Source organism: Anthonomus grandis, chromosome 8, assembly GCF_022605725.1.
Source record: "Anthonomus grandis grandis chromosome 8, icAntGran1.3, whole genome shotgun sequence".
NCBI classification, from domain to species: Eukaryota; Metazoa; Arthropoda; class Insecta; order Coleoptera; family Curculionidae; genus Anthonomus; species Anthonomus grandis.
The window spans coordinates 26251623-26264135 of NC_065553.1; the positions used below are offsets into that span (position 1 = coordinate 26251623).

The 12513-nt window shown below is 31.0% G+C and overlaps 1 protein-coding gene across 1 annotated transcript in view; it reads left to right on the plus strand.

Annotated features, from left to right (window-relative positions):
- The window catches only part of LOC126739393 (laminin subunit alpha), a 328515-nt gene that overhangs the window by 33527 nt on the left and 282475 nt on the right, over positions 1 to 12513 (plus strand). Inside the window, exon 3 of the mRNA XM_050445058.1 lies at positions 3393 to 3629. Within this exon, the coding sequence (XP_050301015.1) occupies positions 3393 to 3629 (237 nt within the window). The remainder of the gene's footprint in view (positions 1 to 3392; positions 3630 to 12513) is intronic.

Consider the following 12513-nt stretch of genomic DNA (forward strand, 5'->3'; position numbering starts at 1 on the left):
TTTTAATAAATATATATATTCACAGAGGGTCTGTCCCTCATCATTTCATCTCCGCTTTGAAGCAATTTAGTTAGGTTTTCGGCGCCCCAACAATATTATACTCATATAACAATCCAAATTTAAGTACATTTGAAAATTTAACTAGAAAATAGTAAAATACCAATAAGCTAAAATAGTCTTAAGATAAAAGACAGTTTACGTCAAACCTCTTAAAATTGATATTTATAATATTACTTAATATTATTTTTTATTTTGTTTGGCCAAAAACGGACATTTTGAACACTTATTGAAATAAAAACTGATATTTTCATGTTTTTGTTTTCTATCTAAACAAATTAAGAAAACGTCAAAACAAAAGACTTCGAAAGACCTTTTAAACAACCTATTACTCGATACCCCTTGCCATTTAAAATTTTTAAGGGGATGACCCTGGGGGGCAGAGGGTGAAAGGGGGTGAAGTAATTTTAGGTTAGAAAGTTGTCCCTCTTAACAAACCTTTTGACGTATTTCGGCGTTTTTTTTAAACAGTCGTTTTCGATAAATCCTTGGTGAGAAGTTTTCAAATGCACACCCTGTATAATAACGTGACGTACTACTGTAGTTGAAGGAAAACTCTGTAACTGACATCTATGGTAATACAACATCCTAGCTTATCATTTTTTTTTAAGGTGTTTATATATGTTTTATTGTCCTGACGAGTGCAGTTGCTAGATCAGTTTGAATATTAGATTGCATATTACCTAAAACTATCATATTGAAATACTAGTAAAATCCTTATTTTAAAAATTAATTTGTATCCAATTTAATATAATTTGCTTTAGTCTTTTTTTTATCACGAAGGGAGGGTTAAGACAAAAAAATATATAAAATAAGAGAAGAAAAATACTTTTTATTAAGAATTGAAAGATGTAAAATGTTCTGTCATTTAATACAATTGCAAAATGGAGACGGATTTTTAATCATCGAAAGACGCGTCTGCTTTTTATGTATGCATGAACTTTTCAATAGGTAATTTACATTATATTCAAAAAAGTTCATTATTTACTATCAATATGGATTTTCATTCAGAAGCAAAAATTGATAGTTGGGTCAAAAAACGTCAAAAAGATGTTGCCAGTTGTTAGTTTACGTTTTAAAGTATTTATCAGGCCTTTTACTTCATTAAAGCAAGTTTTACTCTTAATATTTAACATGTAAATATTCCCCATAGTAATTTATAAGTATAACCGTCAAAAATATTTTGTTTTCTTTCTTGATATTTGCCACCTCTCAAAATTCTGGGCACTTGCCCCGACTGCCCCTAGTGTAAATCCAGGACTGAGTATCCTATCGTATTTTATAAAAAAATAATTGACATATTTTATGATATTATAAAGTATGTTTTTTTGCTATTTCTACATAAGCCTTTAGCATCATTGCTTCAGAGATGACATCATTGCTTCAGAGACAGTTTGTCTGTCCATAAATATGGGTTAATCTCAACATGGCCAATTTATAAAAGTGGTGACAAATCTAATGTGAAAAATTATAGACCAATAAGTAAACTTGATATTTTCGGTAAAATTTTTGAATCATTAATTAATAATAAATTGATTCATTTTATAAAACCTATAATTATCGATGAGCAGCACGGTTTTTTTCCCAAACGATCAATTGATTTCAACTTAGTTGTTTACTCGGAATATATACTCTGGTCAATCCATTGTCAGACGCAGGTAGAGTCTGTGTACACCGACTTCAGCAAAGCATTTGACAAAAATTGATCATAACACTTTATTACAGAAATTTTCTGGAGTGGGAGTTCATGGAGATCTCCTGCGGTGGTTAGCGTCGTACATTTTTAATCGATCCCAGTATGTCACTGTACATGACCACCAGTCCTCAACGCATTCAGTTACCTCAGGCGTACCTCAAGGTTCCCACTTGGGGCCCTTACTATGTATAATCTATTTAAATTATGTTATAAAATGTTTTACTTTCTCCAAAATATTACTTTATGCAGATGATATTAAGACTTTTGATTGCTTTCTCTTACAAAAGATTTCTCTTACAAGATTTGGACAGATCTTATGAGTATCAGAGAAATACACTTTACCTTAATTATGATAAATGCGCAATTTATTAGTTTCACACGTAATACTAACTTATTTCAATTTGACTATAATTTTAATGGAATTCTACTTAAGAGGACTGATAAAGTGAGGGATCTGGGTGTCATATATGATCAAAAGCTAACTTTTGCAGAACATATTAATTACTTAAGCATCAAGTGTAATCGAATGCTGGGATTAATTGTAAGAAATAGTAGACCATTAACCTCTAAAAGCTCTCTAAAAGCATTATATTTTGCCTATATTTATAGTCGTTTGGGTTTTGCCTCCGCCGTCTGGGTTCCGCAATATGCGAGGCATGCTAACAGATTGGAGACAATACAGATTAAATTTTTAAGATTTTTGGACTATAAAAATACTGGTATATTTAACCAACATGCTAATTTAATAGAACTTAGAATTAAATATTAATTATATTCTCCTGAAACACGGCGCTCTCACACAGACATGTTCTTTCTCTATAAAATAATTAACTATTAGATTGACTCGAGTTATCTAATATCCCTAATACCTTTTCATATACCTCAGCGAAATTTTCGAAATTCTTATTTGTTTCCAGTCTGTTTGTATAGACCCAATGTAGCAAGGAATTCGTCGTATGCTTTCCTTATATAATTCCAAATTTTTTTCTGTAGATTTATTTTGCCGCTCTCTTTCTATGTTTAAGAAGAGAATCAGAGATCCTTGTTCTAATTAACAAGAACACAAAATTAGAAACTTAGCACTTTATTGTATTTTCTTGTATTATTTTTAAATTTTATATTAATTAAGTACACCTGAAACACTTTGTGATTTGTGGATGTTACTTTGGGTTTCGGCCTGTTAACATCCTATTTGTTTTTGATAAATAAAAAAATGGCTTTTCTAGAGCCTGTGTCTCTTCTAAACCCATATTGAGATCTGCTTAAGTAATGGATCATAAGGCAGATGGTTTTGTGGTCGTTGCACTGTTTTTTTTAGGAAGCGAGATGTATGTAGAATTGAGCAACTCATCTGGCAATCGCGTTACAGAAATGAATTAGCTTGTCAATTGCATTCTCACTCAGATTCTTGAACGCTCTTCTTCTGCTGCAAGAGCGTTCTTCCCTGGTGCTTTTGTAAGAGTTTGTCCTACTATTGTTTTGTTCTCTTAAATCAGTTCTTTTTGATATTAAGATCCCCAAATTATCTTTTGTTTTTCAGGGTCAATTTTTTCTTTAGTTTTTTCATTTTTGTTAATTTTGGGGTTAATTTTATTTTAATCGTATTAACATTTTTATAGTTAATTTTATTTTATTATAGGAATTCCATGTGGCCTATGTCTACATCTACATGGCGAACTCGCCCCGTCCGGGACTCTGGGTGCTGGAAAAGTCCGCAGATTACGGGAAAACTTACACCCCCTGGTGGTATTTTTCCGACTCGCCGGCAGATTGTGAGAAACACTTCGGAAAGGAAAGCTTACAACCCATTACTAGGGACGACTCCGTCATTTGTACCACCGAATTTTCGAAAATTGTACCGCTGGAAGGAGGCGAAGTAAGTAAAAAAACGTTAAGGCAAAGTATATTAGAAGAAGAAGAAGAAATAAAATTCTTATAAATATTTATTGAAGTTAAGGTTTATTTTTTTATATTAAAAAAAAACTAAAATTAAAAATTATTACTACGTTTCTTAAGCGAGGGGTTCTATTCCAAAAACTTGCCTTGTTCACATTAAGTAAAATTTGCCAATTGGCAAAAAACGTCTTATCAGAACTATGAATATGAATGCAAACAACTATTTTATCTGTTTTATATTTATTGGTTAATACTGTGACAGATGGCAACAAAAACACTTTATATTTGATATTTATATTTAAAAGCAACAAGGAAACATGATCAACTTCTTAGATAGGAAACTCTCATAAGAGCCAATAGGACACCGAATCGTCCATTGAATCTTGCGCCCTCTAAATGTCGAGAAGCAGTACTAGCCGGTAACGAAAATGAGTTTGTGACGTCATAGTTTCGGGAAATTAAAAACTTGATTATGGCGTCAAATTTTAATGTTGCTCTAAAATAACCGTGCGCTTAAAATTAGTAGGTAGTATTTTTTTTTGTAATTTTTTGTGAAATGAGGTTATAACAAAAAATTAACATTTATACAAATTTGGTAAAACATTAAATAAAATATAAAAATTCGTCTAAATTCCACAATATATAAACCTTGCAACTTTTTTAATTAGGAACTTTGTTGTATGAAGAACAAACTTGTAAAGTAGAATTTATTCTACCTGACGATTCATACGTTTCCTCAGTAGATCCATTTAGACAAGGGGTATTATAATTCTCAATGCATACAAAATTTATTTGTACTGGAAAAATTTCCATAAATGTCATTAAGAATCTCAAAAAAACCCTTAATACCTGAATAGTCTTTAAAATGACTAAATGCCTGGAATAAAATTGAAGTTGGACAAAAGTCTGGAACATGCCTTCTGCCCCTCTGCATACCATCCTAGCTATGCAAGGCAGGCAAAAGTTGTAAAAACTGATCAGAATAATAAAGATGTATATATGATAATAAGATGATAATAATTTGTGAGTTGTTGTCAGAAGGCTGACACAAATATCCCGGGCGAAATGGATGAACGGAAGATGAGAACAATCTTTAGTGAGTTGTTTAAGAAGTATCTCGCTTCTTTTAAGAAATCAGTGGACCGAGAATTTGGAGAATTAAAGATATCTGTGCAATACATATCCGATTCTTTTGATGCACAAAAAGTTGCCATTGAGCAATTGGTGGCTGAGACAAAATTGCTTAGGGCTGAAAATGAGTCTATTAAGGGACGAGTCAAGGAACATCATTGAATGATGCTGAACAAAGAGAACGGGAGAGAAACATCATTATCAGTGGAATTCCGAAACAGGATACTATTGATATGCATAAAATTGTTCATCAGATTGTCAGATGTATGAAGATTAATTTGGAGGAAAATTCGGTTCAGGAAGTGTACCGACTGGGAAAACGAGATGATGCCGCACTGTTGGTTGAACTTAAGGCGAAGGCAGAAAAAAGTAAGTTTTTTCAAAGAATCAAGAAACTGAAGGGATTGAAGACTGACATGTGTGTTATACAAGGTAACAATAACAAAATCTACTTTAATGACGATTTGACTCCACAAAATCAAAAACTTTTTAAAAAGACTATGGAATCCAAACACGTAAATAAGTACCACTCTGTATTTACTCGAAATGGGAGGATATTTTTGCGAAAGAATCAGAACGAAGAACCAGTTAGACTTTTCTCTGAAGAAGACTTACTGATTAAATAATTTAAGTTTTATTTGTTTTTCTTTCCTGTTAATTTTCTGACATTTTTGGGTATGTATATTTATATAGTTTTGTTATATTGCATATTATAATGTTATACTACATTAAGTCTTTAATAATATATCTATTGAACAAAAAACTATTTCTATTAAGCCTGAATTAATTAATAATATCATAAACAAAGATGAAATTCAATTAAACATACTGCTGCTTAACATAAGGGGCATAAAATCTAACATCGATAAATTATATGTTTTTCTTAAATCATACAATCTTGGAAGTTGTGACATTATCTTGTTGACGGAGTGCCATAGTCTAAGCTCAGCTGCATTGTTTAATATTCCAGGTTATGATTTATATTATGATAATGGTTATTTTAATGCTTTCGATGGAATTTTGGTCTACACTAGAAGTTCTTTAGTAAACCTTGAAATACACATCTTGAAACAAGATTTATCGAGAGTAAGTATTACTATTCTAATTTTTACATTTGAAAAAATAACTTTTAATTTATATGTTTGTTATCGTTCACCAAATTCAAATACTGCTGACTTTTTAACTGATCTCACCCTATATTTAAATCATTAAAAAAAAACTAATAATTCTTTATTTTTGGGAGACATAAATATAAATACTTTAAACAATAATGATCACATGGTAAATGAATATATCTCAATATTGAGTGCGCAAGGGTTTTTTTCTTTATACAACGATATAACAAGACCAGAATCTCAAACATGTCTGGACCATGTATGTCTCAAAACTAAACTTACGGAAGTTAAGATTGAGCCATATATAATTAACCATGATATTGCAGATTACTTGCCCATACTAATAAATATTGAAATGAAAAAAAAACAGCTATAAAAACGAAGATGTTACAGAGAAAACCCGAGAGAAAACCATACATAAATCCATTAAAAAAATTAATTTTGAACAGTTATGTGACCTGGCACAAAGAGCGAAATGGGAGTCTCTAAAATTTAATGACCCGGAAGCAGCAGTGGATAGTCTCGTAAATGAAGTTACAAATTTAGTCAATAACTCATCCTATGAGATCACAATAAACAATAAATTTAGGAAAATCAAACCATGGATAACAAATGGATTAATTATTTCAATAAGGACCAGAGATAAGCTAAAAGTTTCAGTAGGTGAATATCCGACTCCCCAAAAACATAAAGAATATAAAGACTATCGTAATAAACTCAACAAATTAATCATAAACACAAAAAATGAATACTACAGAACTAAGATTGAGCAAAATAGTAAAAATATTAAAAAAACATATAACTTTGTTAATGATGCGTTTAATGAAAGCAGAGATAAAAAAAAGTAAGACATAAAATGCATTGAACTGGAAAATGGTACTAAGATAGCAGATCCTAACAATTTGGCCAACAGTTTTAATGCTTTTTTTTATTGATGCAGGCTTTAAAATATCAGATACAGTAGCAAAGCCCTCAGTCCAATTTAAACTAAAAAATGCATGTCAAACATCTATGTATTTACCACCTGTGACAAAAAATGATGTAATTAAACATATAAGCTTCCTAAAAAATAACTGCTCCCCAGGTAAGGATACAATAACATCAAAAGTAATAAAGTCTCTTCATTCATACCTATTAGAACCTCTAGTACATATTATAAATCTAATATTTCAGACTGGAAAAGTACCACACCAGTTCAAAGTATCCACCGTAAGTCCCATCTTTAAATCAGGTAAAAAACAACACATGGAAAACTACAGAGCTATAAGTACCATTTCTAATTTTGCCAAAATCTTTGAGAAATCTCTTAAAGAAAGATTGACATCCTATCTTAACCATAACAATATTCTATCAAAAAACCAATTTGGGCTTACCTTTGGTATGAACATAGTGGATGCCATGTATGAAGTTGTGGGACAAAAATAGTAAGTGCCTTGTGGCATTCCTGGACTTATCAAAGGCATTTGATACAGTCTGCCATTCAATCTTATTGAAAGTTCTGGAAAAATATGGTATACGAGGAAACGTTTTGTTACTCTTAAAGAACTACCTATCAAATAGGGTACAATACACCAAAATTCAGGATACTATTAGCTAGCCAGAGATTGTGAGGACTGGGGTGCCACAGGGCACTGTGCTGAGACCCATACTATTTAATATCTGCATGAATGGTATAAATGAGATAGATTTCCGTGGGAAGATAGTTTCCTACGCAGATGATACTTCTGTGGTTTTCTATGGGGACACATGGGAAGATGTTAAATCAAAATTTCAACATGGTCTGGCCTTAATAAAAAAAAATTTAGATAACTTTAAACTCACTCTAAATAGCAAAAAATCAAAAAAGTTCATTACATTTTCTATAAAGGACACCGGTAGACTAGATTTCCAAAATATTAAAGTCAACAATATAGAAAATTCTATTGAACAGGTTGATTCAATTAAATACTTAGGTGTATTCATAGATAAAAACTTAAAATGGGATTATCATGTTATATATTTAAATAAAAATTGGAGCACTAATCCATCATTTTTATATTCTTAGAGAAATTCTTTCAAGAAAAATACTGATTTTGATATATAAGGCTTTAATTGAACCATTACTAAGATGTGGAATATTGCTCTGGGGCGCAGCTTACGAAAACAGTATTGGTGCACTTAAAATTGTACAGAATTCAATCATAAAAATAATGTTTAAAAAACCCAGATTGTTTTCAACTAATGAATTGTATAAAGGTGATATAAGTGATATTAAGACAATTTTTACTGCAACATGTTATTCCTAAATACATAAACATCATTCTAAACAAACAATTACCAATCATCATCAAACCAGGTGCAATTTAAATAAAAATATACTCCTACCTAAAGTAAGCCGAACATTAGTCAGCAAACAATATTTTTCTTGGGCCCCAAATTTTATAACCTATTGCCAAATGAAAATTTTTAAAAAAGTTTAATGTCTTAGTTACTAATTATATATTAAAATAAATAAAACAAGATTTGTGAGCTAACATATATTTTATTAAATATCAATTTTTTCCAGTTAATTTCTTGGTTTTTGTAGGATAGATATAATGATCTACATATAATGAATATTATCTAAAATATGATCAAGGGCCAATCTTTAGAGCTCATTATATATACATTATATATTATTAACTTAGTTCTGTGTGATATACCTATACATTATAAATTCAGTATTATTTGTATATGTAATTATTAGATACCTATACTAACTAATCCAGCTTTGGTAAAATCCATTTTTACTGTATTTCTTTGTACAGAGAATATTTTATTTATATTTAAGTTGAAGTATTGTTTTGAATCATGTGGCACACACAGATACTTCTGTATCTAGGTGTCATTTATGTCTATTGTATTTATATACTGTGCATTATTACCTAATAAATTGAATTGAATGTGAGTTTAACGCATGAAATGAGTGCAAGAGTCTGAAAAATGTAGAAAATGATTTTCAATAGCTGCAAGAGTAAATGACAAATGCCTAGAATAAAATAAATAGTTATTTGGGCTGAAAGCTATGGAAAATTATTTCAAATACGTGGAATATATAGATAAAAAAGATCTCTAAAAAAAACCTGAAAAAAAATTTGCATACTTGAAAGAACTATAGAATGCATTAAATGCCGAGAATGAAATGAAAAATTTCAAAAGCCTGATAAACATATCATAGTTATAAATAATTATTTGCAATGCCTAAAAGATGACCAAAATCTAAAATAAAATGAAGAATTAATTTAGAATCCAAGAAAACATGTAAAAACTATTTCAAACACCTGGAATAAAATAAATAAATTGTTTTAAAAGCACGGAACAAAAATAAATTGAAATATCTGAAATTCCGACTTAAGAAATACAAAAAAATTATCTAGAATTTAGGAACGAAAATAGCTTATTAAAATAACTAATTTTTTATTGCATGAAAAAATTACTTTAAAAATGCCTAGAATGCAATGAAAAATAAGACTTTATATGCCCTAAAGAGGAGAAAAATAGCATTAAAACACCTAAAACAAAATGAAACTTTGAATGCTTGAAGTAGGAAAAAATTACTATAATAAAATGAAGAATTACCAAAAGCCTTAAAAATATAAAAAAATATTTAAAATCTCTAGGGATTATTAAAAAAATTACATCAAATTCTTGGAATATTATCATTTTATGGAGTAACACTTACTATTATTATAATAACATATTCTATGATTATAAAAATATAATCATAGAATATATAAATAACTGGGCCAAATGTCTCAAATAAATTGAAAATTTTCTTCAGCTAATGATTTTAGTTTGAATTCCTGAACAAAAATACAAAAATATCATTAAAAGTCTTAAATAACCCTGATATAATAAGAATGAGAATAAGAATAATTTATATTCCATAATAAAAGTTACATATAAGATTCCTTAATTAAATATGCAAGTTATTCAATATACTATGCTATGAAGGTAATATATAGGGGAGACCGGTGTCAATTGTAACAAAATATGCTTTTTTATTTTTCGTTGGTTAATCTTGCGCTCTAAAAAACTAAATTTATTTTGCTAAGGATATGTTCTACGTTCGATAAAACTTGTCGGAATTTAAACTCATAAAATTTATACTAAAATAAAACTATACCACTTTTTAGGAGGCTATGACAACTGTTACAATTGGCACCTATCTGGTGTCAATAGTAACAAGCATGGTGTTAATTGTAACAACCATCTATACCGACGCAAAAAGTAAAGAAGGGGTTATAATAAAATACTTCACCTTAAAATAAGTTTATTTTTTACGTAAAATAGGAAATATAAAAATATTAATCTTATAATTCATCATCAGAATTACAGTTTACGCAAACGTAAAATGGGTTTTCATCTGTGCAGGTTAAATGCGCCCATTCTCTGCAAGTTCTACATTGTATCCATTCTTCTGAGCTTAAGGAATATGATCCAGAACACACTAAACAGAAAGTGTCATCATTAGAAGAATCTGAAGAGTAATTTTCCACCGGTTTTTTCGTAACTGTTTTATTCACTTTCTTGCTCTTATTTTTATTTGTTTTGGTGGTGTCATCCTTGCCAATTTGCCGTTTTAATGAAACTTTCTTCTTTAAAGTTTGTTCTTCAATAGAGTTTTTTTCTGGTGTATCAGTCAGTATAGCAGTTTTTCTTTTCATTCAATCCCCTTTTTTCGCTTTAGAAAGATCGGCTTTGGGCAAATGTTTTAGAACATCAGGTGTAATAAATGCTACCGGTTGTAGTTGAGGCGAAGGAGTGGTGTCCCTGACAGTTGATGGTCCTGGCTGAGGTGAAGAATTAGTGTCTCTTGTCGTTGATTGTTCCAATTGACTTTCAGCTATTTCACCAGATTTAGCTGTAAGTGATTTTGTTGTAGATTGAGTTTGCTGTAGGGTTTCATCTAGTGGTCTATCAGTTACCGTTGATGGTATAAAATCTGAATCTTGAAAAATTCCACGGTTAAAGGGATATATGCCGGTGCAAGAAAATCCTGATAAAATATTTGTTGGTGTAGTGGCTAAAGGTAAAGATGATTTAGCAATTGATGGTAAATCATATATTGTCATACGCTTTCCTGGATCGTTCTTCATCCATTGATCGGCGTAGTTGTTGAAATATTTTTTAAAAGGACCATATACACCACGATCCAGTGGTTGGAGATGGTGAGAAGTGTGTGGTGGAAAAGACAACAATGTTATGAAATTTGCTTTGCAATAATCAATTAATGAAATGGATACATAGGAAGAGTGATTGTCTAATAAAACCAAAACTTTATTAGTCTCGCTGGGTTTAGCGTGTTTCACAAAGTGTTTTATAAAGTCAAGAAACTCATTTTCTTGCATCCCGGACTTATTTCTTTTTCCTACGCATCCAACAGGTCCATCTCTAATAAAATGATCCTTGAAATGCAACCGGGGAAATACAAACATTGGCGGAATTGCGTTACCAACAGCGTTTACAGCCACACACAGCGTAACAAGTGTTCCACGCTCCTGACTTGCTACTGATCCTACTTGCTTGGTTCCTTTTTTTGCAATGACCTTGGTTGGCTTTTGCACCGTGGACACACCAGTCTCGTCAATATTGTAAATATTTTGTGGCTCAAAATTGTGTCTTTCCAAGACAGTTGCCAGTTTATCAAAAAAGTTGGAGACATTTTCTTTGTTGAAATTCGTGGCTCGCGCAAGACTTGTTGCTTGGGGTGTGCGAAGTGTTACATGAGGATTTCTTCTCAGGAAAGCTACAAGCCAATCTTCACTAGCCTGTTTTATACTTCATTCCATTTTTGAGGATAGTTAAGCCGATTGGCAGATGCAAACTGAAAAGCTAGTTTACGAAGATCCCGTGTAGTGAGCCCAAAGTACAAATCGACAGTTTTTTCACAGTATTTGACTAGCTGTGACTCTTGCTCAACAGTAAATACCCTTTTGTAAGAAGGCTGTAAATTATTACGTAGAGCATTTACAAAGCGATTTAATGAAACATGGCACATTCCATAACTTTTAGACACTTTTCTAACAGTCTGCTCATTATCAATAACCTTTCTTGCTGCTTCTTCATAAATAACTTTAGGTATCAGTCCCCTGTTGGTCTTTCTTGGTCTCGGTTTCACCATTTTTTATGACTATAAAAAGAAAATATTTTTTAAAGAAATCGTTAAATATTCTAAAAGAGACTTGATAATTATTTGTTGCCGTATTGGCTTATAACAATAAGACAACAAATAATTTTGCTATATAAGGAGTCAACAGATAAATAAATAAAATCGGCATAAAGTTAAAAAACAACTTTGATTTTAACACGTACTACGGTGTCAATTGTAATATGTTACAATCGACAGCTGATACCCTTCAAAAGTAAAGTGTACATTTCTGTTTACTTAAGAAAAAACAGCCAACCGCTATCCACTAAAAAATAGAGCAAAAGCTTTATCAAAGCCTACCCTTACCTTAAAATATTGTCACTCTTAACACTTTGGGATTCACAAACAAAAATGTGAAGACACGAACGGCACGCACGAAAGACAAAGTCAAACTAATTACGGGTCAGCACTTCAGCAGAACCGCATTTCGCTTTAACCCATACGCGTGT